The sequence below is a fragment of the Pteronotus mesoamericanus genome, unplaced genomic scaffold (genome assembly GCF_021234165.1).
Source record: "Pteronotus mesoamericanus isolate MK-2021 breed Mesoamerican mustached bat unplaced genomic scaffold, CSHL_Meso_final scaffold_54, whole genome shotgun sequence".
Classification (NCBI taxonomy): Eukaryota; Metazoa; Chordata; class Mammalia; order Chiroptera; family Mormoopidae; genus Pteronotus; species Pteronotus mesoamericanus.
The window spans coordinates 28,537,136-28,555,645 of record NW_026555321.1 but is presented as its reverse complement, the minus strand read 5'-3'; the positions used below and the strand labels follow the sequence as shown (position 1 = coordinate 28,555,645).

General features: G+C 53.2%; 1 protein-coding gene across 3 annotated transcripts in view; it reads right to left on the bottom strand.

The window, feature by feature from the left end:
• Nucleotides 1-2,974: 2,974 nt before the first annotated feature.
• The window catches only part of SLC6A6 (solute carrier family 6 member 6), a 78,047-nt gene continuing 62,511 nt past the window's right edge, over nucleotides 2,975-18,510 (bottom strand). For all 3 annotated transcript variants that reach the window (XM_054594871.1, XM_054594870.1, XM_054594872.1), the window contains 6 exons: nucleotides 17,364-17,476; nucleotides 11,994-12,131; nucleotides 10,770-10,872; nucleotides 10,104-10,204; nucleotides 7,530-7,700; nucleotides 2,975-5,123 (listed from right to left, as the gene is read on the bottom strand). In XM_054594871.1, the coding sequence (XP_054450846.1) occupies nucleotides 4,983-5,123; nucleotides 7,530-7,700; nucleotides 10,104-10,204; nucleotides 10,770-10,872; nucleotides 11,994-12,131; nucleotides 17,364-17,476 (767 nt within the window). In that variant the 3' untranslated portion in view covers nucleotides 2,975-4,982. The remainder of the gene's footprint in view (nucleotides 5,124-7,529; nucleotides 7,701-10,103; nucleotides 10,205-10,769; nucleotides 10,873-11,993; nucleotides 12,132-17,363; nucleotides 17,477-18,510) is intronic.

The following is an 18,510-nucleotide window of genomic DNA, read 5'->3' as shown; positions in this document are numbered from 1 at the left end:
TGCCAACCACTGACCTTCAGGGTGTCCTCCCCTCTGAGGTCCCCATGTGCATACCTCCGGGACTTGCCACTTACTCATCTTCCAGCAGCAGCCCCCCGCCCCCGCCCCACTCTTGGACTTGGCTATTGGAGCCCTGAGGGGATGGCATGGGATCAGGCTTCAGGGACCACACCTGCAGGGAGGCTGAGAGGGCGGGGGAAGGGCACCGACCGCAGGTTGGTGCCCCCCTCCCTACACCCTCTTCCTAGGCTTACAGTAGGAGAACCTGGGCTAGGAAAGAAGGAAGCCAGTGCAGGTGAGGGCCTGATGCATGGGCATCACCTCTGATCATTCCTGAACACTTAAAGGGGGCTGTGGTTTATTCCAGGTGGGGAAACGGAGGCTAGGAGACTCTGAGATCTCCCAGCTGCATGGGGCTGTGGGTCTCGCAGGTGATTTTCATTCCGTTGGACCAGGAGAAGCAGCCAGCGCAGACCTTTGAGTCAGTGGACTTGGGTGCAAATCGACTTTCACAGACTTGTGTGCCCTTGTGCAAACCACATCCCACCTGGAAGCCTCTGCCTCAGTGTCTCCGGCCGGTAATACCTTGGAGGAGCATCCTGGGTGGGGCTGAAAGCCCCTTATGAACTGTAAAGCACTTGCCAAATATAAGAAAAAGCACCCTCATCAAAATAGAACCCACACATGTTGGATTTGAAAAGGAAATGTTTATTTTCATGTTATAAGGTGATTACAAACTCCTCTAAAAAAAAGCAAAGATGAATTTAAAATATTGATATACATATTTATCTACAAAGCAAAAAAAGGAAAGGAAAAACCCTGCAAAATACAGGGAATCATATCATAAACATTTAACACAAAAGCTTGTATATTGCAAGACTGAATTACACACCAAGGATCTTATTCGAATACAAATGTTCCTCCTCAGAAGAGTCTCTTGTTGGTTGATTTTTATGTTTAAAAAAGTTCAAAATATCTTAAAAATATTTTGAAGTTTAAAAAGAAGTCCTGATGAGCCAGACATATTTCTGGAAGGAGGCAAGACCCACGTTCTCAGCTTTCTCTTGTGCTAAATTCAGAGTCACAGTTGGTAAGGATTTGAAAATTAATTGGATTAAAAAAAAAAACAACAACCCATGGCGCTAACATCTCAGTTTGAAGCCAAATGTGTCACAAGATGCCCCACTCCTGCGGACTTCGTCAGAACAGGTCTGTAGTGACACCCACAGGAGAACAATACAACAGCTTCCTATTAAAACGAGACGCCTTCTGAGAGGGAGGGCCCCACATTCCTCTCCAGTTTTGCTATCTGGGTTTTTGTTTTGTGGCTTTGTGCTTGTTGCATTTTTGCACAGTGGTATTTACAGCAACCATGTGGACAGTCCAGCTTGGAGTCGCCTGACCTCGGGGGTGGGGGCTGGCTGGGCCCTCCAGCTGCCCAGAAGGGTTTTCTCAGTCCTTTCCTGGCCTGCGTCTGAGGTGTGGGCGGGGAAGGGAGGCACCTGCCTCAGGACTGGCTGCCCAGAGCATTTGCCCGCCCAGAGGGGCAGCAGTGTTGAGATGTTGGCTGGGCCACCGGCCACTGTGTGGTGGGACCTGGTGATACAAGAACATCCTGTGCTGGGCTGAGGGGGGCTGGCTTTCCCCTTGTGCTTCATCACTGTCTCTGGGGGGTGTGCTGGGGGCCTGGAGTGAGAACAAGGGACCAGAGGTGCAGAGAGGGAGCTGCGCACCACCCGGAAATCAGAATGGAAGGCCACCTCCTGCTGCCTAGGAATGTCTTAGGTGGCCTCAGGCTGACTCCTGCCTAAGGGTTTGGCCTTTTGCATACCGACTGGCTTCTTTGGGCCTCAGTTTCCTGGTGTACAATAGGAACCTCAATGCCTATCTTCCAGAGAGCTGCTGGGTGCAGGGCCCAGGTGAAGAGGGTGAACAGGGACTGCCTTTCCTGCCAGAGGCCTGGGTCACGGCGTGGGGACCAGTTGGCCCACGGATGGTCAGGGGTGGCAGGTGCAGCTCACCTTGCCCCTGAACACTGGGGAAAGAGCGTTCCTTTTTTCCTAAAGGCTCACCCTTGGTCTTTGGGGAGAACACCGAGGAGCTGCATTCACCACGTGCCCCACACACACGTCAGAGGACGTGCAGCCAGAGCTGACTGCAGACAGTCTGGGTCCGTTCCTGCTTGCTGGGCCAGAGACCCTTTCCTACTCCAGGCCTCAATGTCCCCATTTTACGAGAGCGTTAAGTGGGCGGGGGGAGGGTCCTGGGAGCTTCTCCATCACTGACTGTGCAACTCCACCCCAGGGACTTACGTGGCCCAGGCCCAGCTCAATGAATCGTTTCCCTGGTGAGATTTATCCTGGGGCCCTTACCCATTTCTGCACCCTAAAAAAATTCTTTAAACACCTCCCTCGCATCCCTTCCAGGTCTGGCTGGCTGGACTACATGCAGGTATCAGAATTTCTGACCCATCCCAGGCAGAGAGGGGGCGGAGGGCTGCCCCTTCTCCAGAGACAGGCCGACCCAAGTCACGAGCGCCAATGACAGTTTCCTTTATGTGGAGACATGAAAGTCACGCATCATTACACACTGTACTCATAGAGCCAAGTTCTGCGGATACACCAGAGCTAGGGGATTAGATATGAGGGTTACAATTGGAGACAGGTGCCCGGGGAGACTGCTGAGGAATGGGCCTGGGGACAGTGGCTGACCTTCCAACCAGGTGGGACCTGGGGACTTGGTCTGCATGTGTCTTTGGTCTAGAATTTGGTCTGGGAATCTTATAAGAGGCCTTCTTCGGGCCACGTCCAGCATGGTGCAATTTGCCTGCCACCCTGGGGTGACCTTTCCCTGGGGGTCTGAGCCCCAGAGGGGAGATGGATATAGCCTGAAATGACCGCAGATGCCCAGGCAGCCACAGCGTGCCAAGCCCCCCTCGCTCCTGCACATCACCTGCCCCCAACTGCTGACAGTGGTTAGTTTACTGCATACAATTCCATAAGACGGAGGAAAAGGGGTCACATTGCTACTCAGTAAAAATTAAGGGAAAAAACAAACAATAAAATCAAATCAGACACAGAGGCAACCATAAATACATAGGAAAACAGGAACACATTAGAACTGTGAACGGTTTGGAATAGGTGTTGTTTGGCAGAGTATATGCTTTGGAAAGAGAGAAATATAAAAGTTTACCGAAGACAAGAGGTTCAGAAGGTTCAGAATCGCCTCTGCCCCTTGGGAGGGGGACACCAAAGGCTCCTCCTTCTCCCAAATTTGGGGGAGGGGGTTTCCAGGATTCAGAGAGCCCCTGCTCTGAAAGCCTGAGGTGGACTTCACGCTTCACCCACCCACCCCACAGGCAGTCACTGCCCTTTGTGACATTTCAGTTTAGAGTCTGAACTTGGAAGTCACTTTAAATGGCACAGTTTAGGTCCAAATGGGGGCCAGGGTGGAGGTGTGTCCACGCTCGGGATGTTAAAGGTAGAGTACCTTCGCTTCTGGTTCAGAGAGGATGCTGCGCTTGGTTGAGCCAGTTCTGGGGTGCCAGCCCCCTGAACCCCAACTTCCTAAAAAACACACCCTCACGGCCTCCCCTCGGCCCCCGGAGAGTGCATATCTGACACCAGCTACTGCAGGGGCTGTGAAATGAGGACTCATATCTCCCAGGTCTACCAAGAGTTGCACTTGTGACTGAACTGGGAGGAGAGTTTGAGGGGCACGTCACTGGGTTCGACTATCCAGTGAGCCTCCCAAGACGCTCTTGGTTCTCCCTGTGAGGAGCCAGCGAGGCCCTGGACTGGGATCTTCAGCAAGAGCTTGTCAGGAGTTTCCCAGCCCCTGGGAGATGAGGGTGGAGAGATGAGGGGGAGAAAAAGCACCCTTTCCCAACGCCAGGCCCCCAAGACCTGGGGCCCACATCCTTTGGTCCACTCACTCACCCCTCGTCCCTCACCAAATACATGCTGCTTCCCTCCTACAGGCAGCTTCAAGAGAAGGGGAATGACCCCACTGAGATGCAAGAGACCCAGCGTGTGAGGCTGGGCCAAGACTGCCGGCTCCTGTCGGGCCAGCCTCCGTCTCTACCTGGGACGCCCCGGGAAGCATGACGGTGGAGCGGTCAGCCCCCCAAGTGTTCTCCTGAACGCCGAGCCCCATCCTCACCGCCCATCTTGGCGACTGGCTCTGACAGTCCCTCTGACCACCCACCACTGACCTCTAAGTAAAAGGTGGGATTTTGTTCTTGGCGCAACGGTTTCTACCACTCTTAGAATCAGGTTTTTGCCATAGGGCCTCACCTGTCGGCTTTAACTCAGTGCCTTTATTTGAGGGGTGGGCTCGTTAGTCAGGCATCTCTCTTCTTGGCCACGACAAGCGTAATGAGATGTCCCCTCTCAGCCCTTTCCCCAGCCCTGATGGGTCTGGGCCTGCCAGCGGGTAGTGCCCTCTCCCCACTGGCTGCTCCTGCTTGAACCAGGTTTGGGAGGTACTGCACCTTTAAAGTGGGTCTGCTGTCCCCGGAAAATTCCACCCTGCGTTTTTTGGGGCAGAACTTTCTGCCAGCTACATAAGCACCGAAGAATTGCTTTTGAAAATGAGATCTATTGCTGGCAAGAAGATCAATTCAAGTGGTAAAAGTATATGACAATCTCTAAGTGTATATATAATTATATGTAAAAAAAAAATACAAAGAAAATTTTACCAGTCCCCATAAAATACATCTAATTCAGTATGAAAGCTCTGCCTTGCCCCGGACTTCTGCCCACGGGGCTTTTTTTTTTTTTTTTTTGTACAAAATAGCCCCAAATCGAAACAAAATACACATACACACGACACCACACACGCGTGTGCACACACACACACAGTAATATTTTCTGTGACAATTAAAAAAAATCCTAGTGCAAATATAAAGCTCTGTAAACCTGGTCCTATGAGAATCTAATGTTAGTAAACAGCAGGAAAGCAGCCCGTCGGCCCGAGAGAGCTCACATCATGGTCTCCACGATGATGTGGGTCGGTTTCATGAGAGCGCCATTCATGGTCGAGCGGGAGCTGTAGGGTGTGGCCCCCTCTCGCTCCACGGCCCAGTGGTTGGGTTCCCTCGGAGTCAGCAGATACTTGAGTCTCTGGAGAAGGAAGGGACAGGAGAGGGCGGCAAGTCAGGCAGCCTGGTTCCCTTCCACGTGGCCATGCACCCCGTCTGGGTCCTGCCAGGGCGCTGTTTGGCCTTTCATAAACACTACCCTCTCAGGACCTCCCATTTCATCTACTGGCAAATAAAGAAGGTGCCTTAAGGGGCTCCTAGGGGCCCTTCATCCTCGCAGCTGGTTGCCCGCTCGTGGAATCAGTGAGGAAAAGAGCCCCCCCCAAGGACAAACCAGTGGCAGAGCTGGGACAGGAACTCAGGGCTCCTGCCTCCCCGCCCACCTCTGTCAAGTGTCCACTCAGAAATTTTAACAGAAAGAAGTTATAAAGTTCTCTGTCTAGGCATTTGGTTTAGATATATTAGAAATTTTCAGAGCTGCTTACTAAAAGCTACACTATTGCATTTGAAAATCCAGATTTCCATCTTCTTTTTAAAAATTACAAGATCTGGCCACGGCGGGCCCCATGTCCCCTTGGAAACTACTGGCCAGAGCTGAGCACGTCACTCCCGGGCCTGCCCGCCTGGTCCCCAGAAGACTGGCTGGAGACCCCAGGTAAAGGGCGCGCGGCGGGATGCCAGCAGGAAGGGCATCCTGGCCCCCTTCCATCGCTCCGCCTGTCCGCACACCTGTACGATACGCACACAGCAGGTGGGACAGGAGGCAAACTGGTGATCAGCCACCTGGGCGCCCTGTATGTAACAACTGGACTCTTCCCAGGATTGAGACTGGCATTAGTAGACCCTGCCTCCGACAGGCATTCATGGCTGGGCGGCTACCTGTGCGACTGTGTGGGCGGGAGCTCCAGGGGCACACAGCAAAGACACAGAGCTGGCAGTTCGGCCGCCTTCAGCGGAGGGGCTTAGGTTTGTAGGTAAGGAAGGAGCAAAGGCTTGGGGTAGAGTGGATTCCTCAGCCACCCCTTCCTGCCCCCCCCCCACACCAACCCCACTCTGACCAAACCTCTCCACTGGAGCTGGAATACTGTTTGAAAATTAAACTTTGAAGGGACACACGTTAATGACCTGTTGGGTGTCTTTGTGTCCAGCCCCCTAGTTGAACTGTGTAATGGCTGTGGGCACTGACCAATCAGAGCAGGCATCCAAGGCCCTTGGCTATGTATCCAAGTAACCCTTTAGTTTCTGGATGGTAGGGACATTCTGGAAATTCCTGAGGAGGGACTGGGTTGACATAGAGTATATGGTATACTGTAGGGGGATACCGGAGGGACTCAGGGCAGTAACTATTGCTTGCGTGTCCCCAGGCTCAATATTTCACTATTTTAACAAAAGATAGGGCCATGTGGCATTCTGGCTAAGTACTGGGGTCCTTCCCTGCGTGCTCGGAGGAAACACCTCAAGCCCAGTGCTGCAGGCACACCCCCCAGCGCGCTGGCTCAGAGAGAGCTTCAGGCTTGCCTCCCGGGCACCCCCCTGCCTGCTTCCTCTGCCTGGGAAGCCCCTTTCTGCCTGGCCTCTCCACTCCCCCACCAACACCACCTCCGGGCCATTCCCTTGCCCACAAGGAAACCCACCCAGCCCAAGGAGGAGCCGGGGCCCCAGGACATCCTGGCTCCAGATTTTTAAGAGAATAACAATAAAAAACAGACTAGAACAAAAACAGTGCAATCCTGGAGCCCGCCCAAGCCCAAAGGTTAAACGAGATTCTAAGAAAAGGATTTCTTGGAAAGAGCCCCAGCTTGGCCGGCCTGGAATCTACAGTATTGTCAGAGGAATTTCTGAGAGGAGGTGGGCAGCGGGGAGGAGGCCTCCGGGGAGGGGACTGGCAGGCACCAAGGCCTGGAAGCTGATAGCTGGAGGCTCTGTCTGGGACAGAGGTGGCTTCAGAGGGTCGGGCTGCAGATAGGACCCAGGCCTGGGGAGGGGACACCAGCTGGTTGGGCCCATCCGCAATTTGGCCCCAGGGTGGGGCTCAGGCTTCCTCCCTGGCTCCTGGTCTCCTGTCCCAGAAACAGCAGCCCCTCCGTTTCCCAGGAAGAGTCCTAGCTCTTAGCCTGGCAACCAAAGCTGCCATCACCTCTCCAGGGCTCGCTCTCCAGAACATGTTGCTGCTGCCCAGGTGTTGTCACACCTCCGTGCGCCACACCCCACACCCCTCCAGCCCCGGTTCTCTGCTTGGCAAATGCCCCCTGAGCCAGCCCGGCTCCGAGTGCCGCCCCAGGGCCTTCTGCCCTGCGGACCTGTGCTTTGTCCCCATTTCCAGGACGCCCTCTCTTGCCTGCAGTGTCAACCACCCCTGGGGCAGGTAGGGGTGGAGGACTCTGGCAAGTAACATGCCCAAGCTCCCCCCGCAAACCGACAGCAGGCGGGGCTCCGGCCTCCCCGCCCCGCCACCCCCTCAGACCAGCCCAGGGCCCTGAGCACTCACCACGAGGAACGGCCCTTCTGTCTGGCAGAGGCGGATGACCATAACCAAGGGGACACACACCATGGAGGACAGAGCCAGGCTCCAGCCCAGCCCAATGGCCCAGGTCGGGTACACATACACTTTGTTGTAGGTCAGGGGTACGTACTTGACGAGAGAAAAGATGAAACATCCCTGTGGAGAGACGGGGGTAGTCAGGGGGGTCCTGGGCACCGGGGGTTGGTGGCTTCTGGGACCAGGGAAGGCCCTGCCCAAGGTGCTTCACACCCTTCTGCACTCTGCAGCATAAGGACCTCCCCCAGGGCAAACCTGACCAAGTCACTTCTCTGCTCAAAACCCTCTGTGGTTCCCCAGTGCCTTCGGGACACAGTCCCAGCTCTCATCCTGGCCCGAGTGTCACGAGGCGTTGTGCCCCTTCCCCTCCCTCCTGGTCTGTGCTCCAGTTATCCTGAACCCCTCCCGGCCCCTCAGCCCCTCGCCCCAGGGCCTTAGCCCAGGGTGTTCCCTCAAAGTGCTCCACTTTTTCCCTAACCTCCTCCTCCTAACAGCTCCAATGGTCCTGCCTCACTGCCCAGGCCCTGCCCAGATGTTCCCACTCAGAAAGCTTGTGGTTACAGTGATTTCTTCAGCACAGATCACATCCACCCAACCTGAGTCAGTGGGGGCAGGGATATGTGTCTTGTTCCCAACACTTGTTGCAGTTCCAGGTGTCCACAGCAGGCACACAACAAATGCTAGCTGCCTTCCCTCCCTTCCCCTCTCATCTCCATCTCTGCGTCCCAAGCCCAGCCTCCCAGGACAAGGTAGGGCCTGGGCCTTTGCCCTGCTGGGTGTCCACAGCCCAGCCTTGAGCCCACGAAACTGGCCAACGGCCATCAGCATCCATGAACAGAGGGGTGGGATGAGGTGGGGTCAGCTTGGAGCTCCCAAGCCTGTGCAAAGACTCGTTTTCCCACATACAGCTGGGCTGGGAGAGCCCAACTCTCCTGCTCTGATAAGAATGACAACATCTCAGCTCTGGCAGGTGTGGCTCAGTGGATTGTGCGCTGGCCTGAGAACCAAAGGGTCACAGGTTCGATTCCCAGTCAGGGCACATGCCTGGGTTGTGGGCCAGGTCCCCAGCAGGGGCGCACAAGAGGCAACCACACATTGATACTTCTCTCCCTCTCTTCCCTTCTCTGTAAAAATAAAACCTTTAAAAAACAAAAAAGACAACATAACCCAGGTTGTCTTGGATGACCCACCATGTGTGACATCCTCAGGATCTAATAATGGGTTTGATGGGAAAACAAATCCATCTACGTTAGAATTGACGACAGGGGAAGGGAGAAAGGGAGAAAGCATTAGGCTGCAGGTGCCCGACGTTGGGCACCTGCTGTATGCCAGGCTCTGTTGTTGTTTCTGCCCTTCTGTCGGGGGCTGTTGCACAGACAGGGAGAGCACCAGGTGGTGGCTGCTCTGGGCTCTCCCCCCACGAAGAAGCTTTGCACCTGCCTGTACATTCCTCTTCCTACTAGGGTGACTTCATCCTCCCACTTTAAATGAGGCCGATCTCTGATCTGTGCAACTCCCCAGGGAGGGAGAAAGGAAGGGGCTGATGGTCCGAGTGCTGAGGAGAGGGGCACACAGACAGACGCTCAGTGAGAACAAGAGCGTGGGCTTTGGACCTAATAAAATCCCTCTCTAAAGATAGACCTGCCAATTGCTGTGGTTTCTGGTGGCTGCAGTTTACCTATTTTTAATGGGGAAAATAAGCATCTCAGATGGAAAGGCCACACCCACATTAAATAATAACAGTAACAACCTAAGGCTGTCGGCTGCTACTCATGTCCCATGTCAGCATCTCCTTATTTTACTACTGGAGAGGTGGTGGCCCTGAAGTTACACAGTGAGTTAATGGCAATGTTGACTTACTCTGCTTGGGGAGCAGAGGTCACTGTCGGGGGGAGGGGCATTTATTCTTCAGCCTCTGGCCCCTGAATTCAAGGAACATGTCCGCCATCTGTGCCTCCCACGGTGTGAGCGGACACGGCAGAGCACATGTGTTCCCCTGCCATTAGTGCCAAAGCTCACAACGGGTTTCAAACGCCGACAGGAAAGCAGCTTTTACTATAGGGGATTTCCCTTTGGCCGGAGCCTCTGAGTGAGGCTGGAAGCAGGCAGGGTGCCCAGGCATACTCCAAGGCCACATTCCAAGGTGGCAGGGTTGGGGGATCCCTGGTAGAAAGAGGAATGTGGCACCTCAGTGCCCGTGGATCCTAGGCTGGGACGCAGCTTCCTTGTTCTTGGGAGAGCCCAGAGCTTCTCCCTGCTGAGAAGTCCCTTCTAGTCACAGCCCCCACCCTGCCATGAAAACACCACATTTCCAATGTCTGTGACCTCTCCTTTGGACACCCCAGTGGCTCATTAACTTAATCAGCGAGTGAAAGTGGGCTCACAGGCTCTGGAAGGGTTTGGGGAAAAGTTACACGCTCTAGCGTGGGTCCCCTGAATTTCTCCCATGCCCTGATACACCTTCCTCTTTGAGAATGCTTTGCCTCTGCCCTACTGCTCACAACCAGGCAAGAGGAAACTCACAACACAGAGAACTGGAGTGACCACGGCCCAGCTGTACTTCATCCATGGCCCAGGCCGATAGCCGATCATGTCTTCAATACCATCATACAAGTTATCACTGCCTGCAAGAGACAAAGGTAGACAGATGGTGACATGGTGTCCAGTGCCAGCATCTGCCCTAGGAACAACAGAGCAAGGGCTCAAGAGCCATGAGGGGTCTCTGGGGCCTGATCCACATCCTTGCCTCTTACACCACATAGACCCCAGTGTGGCGTATGTTTATCTAAAATAAACAGTAACTGGGCACCCTGTATGTTCTTGGCCGCCTTAGGCATACCCTCCCCAACACCTGGTGTGACCAATCCCAAGGTCTGAAGGGGGCCGAACGGACCCTCTCTGGACCCTAGAGTAGTTCCTCATAGGGAGAGCCCTGTACAGCCAAGTTATGTGTTCCTGAAAACACAGCCACGCCCGGCACCTTTAGCACAGGGAGAATCTGCAGTGTGGCCACGACGCACTTTCCTCCATTGTTTGTGGAGGAAAGGGGCAGGCTTCAAATGAAAAGTTCAGGTAGGGAAGACCTTTGTGTTTAACTCAATAAATTCCCCTTAGAATTATATTTCTGAAACTTCTAAATAGGCTCAAAGGAGAGACTTAAGAAAAAAATGTGCAAAAATTGGTACTTACCATATATCCAGGCAACAACAAAACATTCAAAGAATGCAACCCACAAAAGGCATACGCCGCTAGCTGCATAGTAGTCAAAGAGTTGAAACACATACATGCCACCCTGTGAATAAAAAAACAAAGATGTTTGATTTGTTATTTGGTATCTAATTCCTTCAATATATGAAGAGCTCTGGCATAGCAATAAGAAAATATAAAACTCAAAAGGAGAATTGGCAAAAGCCATGACAACCAGATACCTCTGTGAAAAGATACTTCACTTCATGTTTGACTCATTACACATACACACAGAGAGAGAAAAAAAAAGAAAGCAAAGCAACATGTCTTCCTTAGCAAAAAATGACAAGTTCACTGAAGCCTGCTTCCAGAGAAGGGACTTAAAACTGGCCATGGCTAACACAGAAGACCTCAGCAACATCCAGCAGCTCAGTATGTGGACCTGTGATCTACCTTTTGTGGAGGGGGGTTTTCTTATAGACACTTCCAGAAAAACATAGACATTTTTACCTCCTGTAAGGAAAAGTGGTGATGGAAAACCCTGAACCGAGTTTGGGGGTTAATTGCAACCCTTTGGTGGAGAATATGGGAGGCGGGTAGTGAGACATACAGGAGAGAGCATGCCCTGGGCCCATGCTATGCTCACATGCCTACGTTAGTTATCACAAGAATCTTTTCTTCTCTGGCCCCCCTGTTGCTAGGCATGTTGGTCAACTACTGTCTTAGACACTCTTGCTCCTTTCGTCTCTTGCTTCTTTATCATTTTAAGTGAACCTTCTTCTGGCCCCTGCTTACTCACTGACCAGAGCACACTCCTAGCCTTGGCACTGCCTACAGTGTTTACCCTAGAGAACCACCTTCCCTCCAGGCCACACAGTCCTGGGGGAACAGAGCGGCTGTTAAGATGGCCTTTAGCTGAAGCACTCTTCCCCCAGGCCTCCCAGGATTGGAGGCGGGGGGAAAGATGCCATGGTAACAGGAAAAGGGGTCGGGGGGAGTTTGGGTCAACTGCTGGGTTCCTTTCTAGAGTGTAGGCTGAGTCCCCTGGGCAGGGCAGGACCTTCGAATTGAGTGCGACTAGGAGGTTACCTACCCAGGTCCTCTCATCTAGCTGCTGAGGGGACCAGGGGGGTGGTAATGGCCTTGAACTGCTCTGAGACACATATTTAGGGTACCAAGGGCCCTAATAAAGGGAGGCCCCTTGTGCTAGGTAAGAGAGCCACCTACCTCCGTCACCATCGTCAGCCCCAGCAGGTAGCTAATGCTACATATCAAGGCGATGAAGATTTCCCGACGGAAACCCTTCCTTAGGAAGGACGGGTAGAGATCAACCAAGGACGTGATCTGTCCTTCAACTTCAACAAACTGGAGGGGAAAAGAGAGCAGTTTGAGTGGCAGATGCCCAGCACCTCCCCTCTGCTCAGAGAGAGGAGCCTGGCACGCGCAGTCAGCCTGGAAGGTCAAGTCCAAACATGAGAACCCAGTCTTGTGGGCTTGGCCTGCTGGCCAGGTCAGTAGCCTGTGCTGTTCTCCCCATACTGCACAGCTCACACCTCTGCTGAGCCTCATCCAGCCACCAGAATGCCTTTCCCTCACCACTCAAACCCAGCTCAAGAATGACTGCTTCTCTGAAGACCGTGCTGACCTCTGCCCTAGCACATGCATCAGCTTGTGTGGTTGGCAAGACAACCCCCTCTCACTTTGGTCTTGGTCCTCTCTGAATCCATGAGCGGTGGCCCCTCATTTCAAGGCCTCGAGTGCCCAGCTGGGCCAAGCACATGTGGTTGCTCAACAGACACAGGATGAATGGGTGGGTAATCCAAGGCAAGTCTGGGCCTCAGTTTCCCTATTGGATTCACGTGGTGGTTTTAAACTCTTTGGGGCTCATGGGCCCACAAGAAAATGTTGTGTGCTTGCGTTCACACCCACATGCCTGTGTGTGAAGCTCAACAAAGCCGTGACTCCAGGACTCATGGACTCTGGGAGTCCATCCCTGGTCTCCCAAACATGAGGTAATGTTCTAGAATGACTCCCAGTCTTTCTAAATCTTCCCATCTGTGCACCTAACAATTTAGCTTGGAAACTTCCATATCATTACATGGAGAGCTGCCTCATCTTTTAAATGGCAGCACAAAACTTCATCCTATGGACACATATCGTCATAGATCTAACCAGTACCCAACAGACGGCTTCCAGCCTCTGCAACTGTTGACCTGGGCATGGACTCTTCCCCTACATTTGTCTTTAGGCGCATGTGCACAAAGTAAAACTTCAGGATTAAAGGACTCACAGACTCGTGTTACATTTGAACGGCTACACACAAATTGCCCTGCCAGCAAATAGCACATCCCCTGAGGCCCCTCTGACTCCTTTAGAAGTTGAAAAGCTAAAACCCCCACCCTTCTGTTCCGTTCTTTCATCTGGGAGTGGCTTTTGGGAAGGAATCTTCCCTCAGCATTCCTACAACACAAGTCCAACCACTCATTCCTCTGGGACGCATCACAGGAGGATCAAGGAATACAAACAAGGAGCAGATCCTTTCATGTGCTAAAAGGGGCAGGAGAGATGACTCTTTGTTGCTAGGGATTCAGGGTAAAGATGACCAAGAGGCTCTTGAAAGACACCCAAATCCGAGAGACTGATGTTTTGATTTCTAACTGATGTGTAGGTGAAAGGGGTTTTGGACCTAAATTGCCACTGAATTATAGCCAACCTGCAGCTCAAGTGTTAAGCTTCAAAAGGAGTTTAAAAACAAAGGTTTGTTCTTTTTTGAAGATGGGGCAATTACAGACACTAAGATCCAGTGTCATCGTGAGCCTGTGAGACTGGGGCCAAGACTGCACGAGCCCCTCACTGCCAAGTTATCTGCCTCTCCAGCGAGCACCACCCTCTCGCTCCCACTCCATCAGCCTCTTCAGACCTGCGTCACTTAACAGCTATGTGGCCCTGACTTCCCCAAGCCTCAGTTTCTCCCCCTGAAAAATGGGAAGGCTTTACTTAGCAGGCAGATACTGAGACAGATATTAACTCATTATGAGGCAGGTTAGTTAGAAGCTACGAAAATTCTTTGGCAAGTGGAATGGGGAATCTGAGACAGAGAGCTGAACAAACTGGCCAAGCAATTTACAACCAGATACTGGAGGTCACCAGGGCAGAAAGCCCCAGGCGCCTAGCAACAGGCAAAACTGGTGCCAGACCTTACCTCAGGGTGGCCTTTCCTCCTCTGGCATATCACTGGTCATGAGATCATGAGATTTAGACTCCCTGCCCTGGCGCTGGCCAATCAGCGGAGACCACAGCCCTAAAAGGGCACACCTGGGGGAGCTGATAAGTATGCTATTGAGGTCCTCCCCTAAGACCTCCCTAAACTCCTAGCCTTTAAAACCCTCAAGACGAGGATCTGGGGTGCTTCCCAAGAACCCCTGCCTGTCCCTTTCCCTTCCCCCTCTTCCTCTCCCACAGGCGTGCCATCTCCTGAAGTCTAAGGGACCCCACAAGACTTGCAACCAGGGGAGCAAGTGGCAGCAGCAGCTCATCCCGGGCTTACCCCCTGAACCTGTCTCCAAGGCCCCCTTTTCCCTGACTCCTCAGTGAGCCGAAGCAGCCCCGCCTGGTCTCTCTCTTGTTGCTTCTTCTGCCCTACCCCCTTCCTTGTTTCACCATCCCCAACTTTAATACATGTCCTCTCAAAATCACCCTAATTTGTGTTGTGAAATCTTTCCTGCACGAAGTCAAGAACCCACACACTACTGGTGGGCCTTGGACAGACCCGCTCCGGGCCTGATCCCTTTTCCGGTAATAATTAAGAGTGAATTGGCAATTGGATGATTAACCTTAACCCACATCAGGGGGCTGGGATGGGTGAGCTCCTGGGAGAGGGGCTCCAGCTCCCTTCTTGTCATGTTTGCTCACAAACAGTGTCCGCCTCAGGCGGGCTGGACATGTACGGGCAGCTGCCTCCGTGCAAGTGACATCCCTACTCCATCTCACCAGGAAACGCTCAGCAGTACAATGGCTCCTAAACCAGAGAGTGCCCCCACCCCCGCCAACGCTACAAATTTCGGGAGCACGTTTTTTTGTAATGAGCAAGGGTCAAGCTCCTCCATCGGCGAGAGACCCCGTCTCAGGTTGACTGTGGGGGTCTCTGCACTTCCACAGGAGGAAGCAATTTTGCGGTAACTCAGAGGTAAAGCAAGGGGGACAAACTAGCAGGTCTGGGAACAGGCAGCCCCAGGGGCAGGCAAGCCATGGGCGCACTCCTTGCCCAGGTGTCCAGGGCCTCAGCCACGGGAGTCCTCATCTCTCTAAACCTGTTTTTCAGGCATTGGACCTTGTGCAGATTAAGGAGCTAATGCAGAGAAAAGCCAGGCTGGGGGAGGGGGAGTGGGGAGTTAGTGTTTAGTGGGCAGAGTTTCAATTCGGGGAGATGAAAAATTCTGGAGGTGGATGGTGGTGACGGTTACAAAACCATGCAAATGTACTGAACTAAATGCTGAAAAATGGTAAAGACAGTCAATCTTATGTTCTGTGCATTTCACCACAAACACACACACTCACATAAACAGCATGGCATGAAGCCGGGCCCATGTGAACACCTTGGAGGACGGCACTCTGACCCTGTCACAGTGCTGGTGGTGTGTGAGGTGGTCACCAGCATTGGCAAAACCTTCCGCCACGCACCCCAGGTTCACACCACACATAGTGCAAAGGACAGATCCCAGTCTATGCCATTGAACCTGAGATACCATGCCCCAACCAGTTCCAGGCACAACCCCACCAAGTCTTGTTGGTGGATCAACAGGTACGCCAGTTAGGGGCTCTGAGCAGAGTTCCGTGCTCTCCAGTGGGAAGAGAACCGTCCCCTCTGAAGCTGGCTTTGGGAGCTCCTGAGGTTCCCTAAGTGCCTTGGCCACCATGGGGCCGGGCTCACAGGTGCCCAGCCTTGGCTGGCCCCACCTGCCTCCCAGGGAGAAAATCTAATGAATAAAACCACCTACGCTCGCTCAGGAAGTGGATTCCACAGCCTCAAAGGCCTATTGTGGGCCTATGGAGATGTAAGATTTCATTATTTATTAACCTCTCTCTGGTTTTGTTTTTTGCTTTCACTTAGAGGTCTGGAAGAAGTTATAAAAGCCATTTGTTTGGGGTCTCCAAAGGCCAAACTCATTAAATAGGAATGATTAATGGAGTCCTCCTGCTGTTTACACAGCTCAAGCCTATCAACAACTGTGGAAGCATTTTGTTTTCAATCCCCCAAATATTTTCGTTGTCTTCTCTGCTAATCTTGCTCCCCTGTCTGACAGATCCTTCGCTCTGTTCTTGACCTTGCTGGTGGACCACCTCCTCTGCTCTGCCTGACCATCTGAGACTTTGGTTCTGAGCTCCCAGGGGCCGCCCTGGGAGCTGGCTTTGCCCCGGGGGCAGCAGCAGTAAAGCCCACTCCTGGACTGGTCGCAGGCCCCCGCTTTTCACTGGGTCTCAGATGACCAGTGACTCTCTGTGAGGCAGCCAGACCCCAGGCCACACATGAGGCTGTAAAATGCCTGCTTTCAATGACTGACCTTGGGTGGTAGAAACCACATTCAAGGCTCTACTAACTACCCCGGGGAACAGGACCAGCCTGCCCTGCACACCTCAACTCCCTACTTCCGCAGTCACACCTGTACTTGAAACTGTCATCTTGAGAGGACCCCAATGAAAATATACGTATCTCCAGGGACAGGTGACCAAGAGGTCACACTATTCATCCTGCGAGTACCACTGACTGCTCTGTACCAGGCACTGTACCTGGTGCATCACAAAAGGCAATGAAGATAGAATCATACACATTTACCAGATGAGGAAACTGAGATTCAGAGGGGGAAGGAAACATGCCCAATATCACAAAGAGGCTTAGAATTGTTTTATCCCAAAGGCAGATGCAGCCTCTCACTGAGCACCAGGTGGAGGCCTGAGCCTTGGAGAGGATGGGATGTGGGGGTTAGGAAGTACCAGAAATATCCACGGTGGAGTCCTGCCTCAGGAGGGCTGAAGCCTGGATGGCCAGAGGCCAGGGTGAGTTTGAGGGAGGCTCCCCAGTGCTTAGCTGTTTAGGAAGCCCTGGAAGATCAGGGTTTCACTGTGGGGACAAGTTGTCTGGCTCCTGTGCTCCAGCAAGCACAGATGGGTGTGCTCCAGGTTTCCCTTGCTCCTCTATGCTGGCCCAGCCTGGGACCACCTTGTGCCTTAAGCAGAAATGTTGGTCCCTTCCCCTAAAGGCCCATATGCCGGCGTCACTCCTGGGCCCCTGCCCAGCAGCTCCACAGGGGCGCAGCATTTCTTTTTTGGCCTTGCCCTTCTATTTCCCACCCTTGGCTTTGTTTTAACCACAGCCCTCAGTTGTCCCTTCTCCTTGCGGAGGTCAAAGACTCGCGCTTTGGGGCTGCTGTCTGCCCCCGCTGCCCCGGGCCTTTCTCCCACTTCCGGTGTCCCAGAGGATAAGTGGTTGCAAGGCTCATGTTAGGATGGGAAGGTCATCCTCACGCCATGCACAAAGAAGGAGGCTTTTCCAGAACCAGGATCCCCAAGGCCCGTGCCAGCCCCTTGATCTGTACATACCTGGCTATCCAGTCCAAGCAAGAGAAGCATAATAAAAAAAAGAATGGACCAAAACGTGGGCAGCGGCATCATCGTCACAGCTTTTGGGTAGGCAATGAAGGCCAGGCCAGGACCTAACGGGAAGAGAAGACGGGGAGGGACAGAGCGAGGAGACACATTAGCGGCTGAGCACCCAGAGCACTGAACTCACACAAAGACACGTGGGCCTAAGGCGGGTCTCCCAAACCCAAAATGCAGGGAGGAGCCCGGCCTGAATTCCTGCCTGGGAAGAGAGATCAGGCCCGCTTCACTTTTGGGTGGGATGCGCAGGGGGCTCAGGTGGGGCCCCGTTTTAGCATCTGTCTCCTAAGCAGCAGCACAAGTGGCCTCCTCACACACCAGAATCCAGACGGTCACTGGTTATTTGGGGTGGGCAGTGGAACTACTGAGCCTGGACTCAGTCTGCCGGTTTGGAAAAGGAGCATCCCCCGCCTCAAACCAGAGCCACCGTGCCAACACTTGCTGGAAGGAAGCCGGGGGAACGCCCTGGTTAGCTGACTACTAACTCCCCATTTGCAAAGAAAAGGTTTCTACTAAAACACCGCACGAGTGGAAAGAAAATAAAGAATCATGCTCCACAAGGCAAATATCTCTTCAGGGGTGCCTCTGTGCACCCCCCTGAGCAACGTCAGGGCCAAGGCCCAAAGCTGAAGGAGTGCGCGGGGAAAGCCGCCAGGCCCGGGACATTCTGGCCTGCATTCAAGGGCTCATCCCACTGTCTCCTCCATCCGTTCTTTACATCACCACAGGCCTGCTCAGGGCCTCAGTTTCCCCACCTGAGAACTGAGGGGCAGGTTACCATAAATGACTCCCAAGGAACCTTCACATGTTCAGATTCTCAGGTGCTGACACCATTTCCCTATAAATGGCTTTCTGGTTTCCAAAGAGGGGACTCTGACAGAATCTCGCGGCAGGGCTTGGGAGACAGGAGCCGCATCAGCTCAGGGCTTGCCTTTCTGACTAGACACATTCTGAAGACGTGGAGAAATGTCTCCCCCTGTCTCCAGCCAACCTGGGAGAAGATGCCAGGGGGAGGAACTGAGCTGTAACTGAGGCCTGTGGGTCCAAGAGACAGGAGGCCTCGAAGGCCTGAGCTGAAAAATTAAAA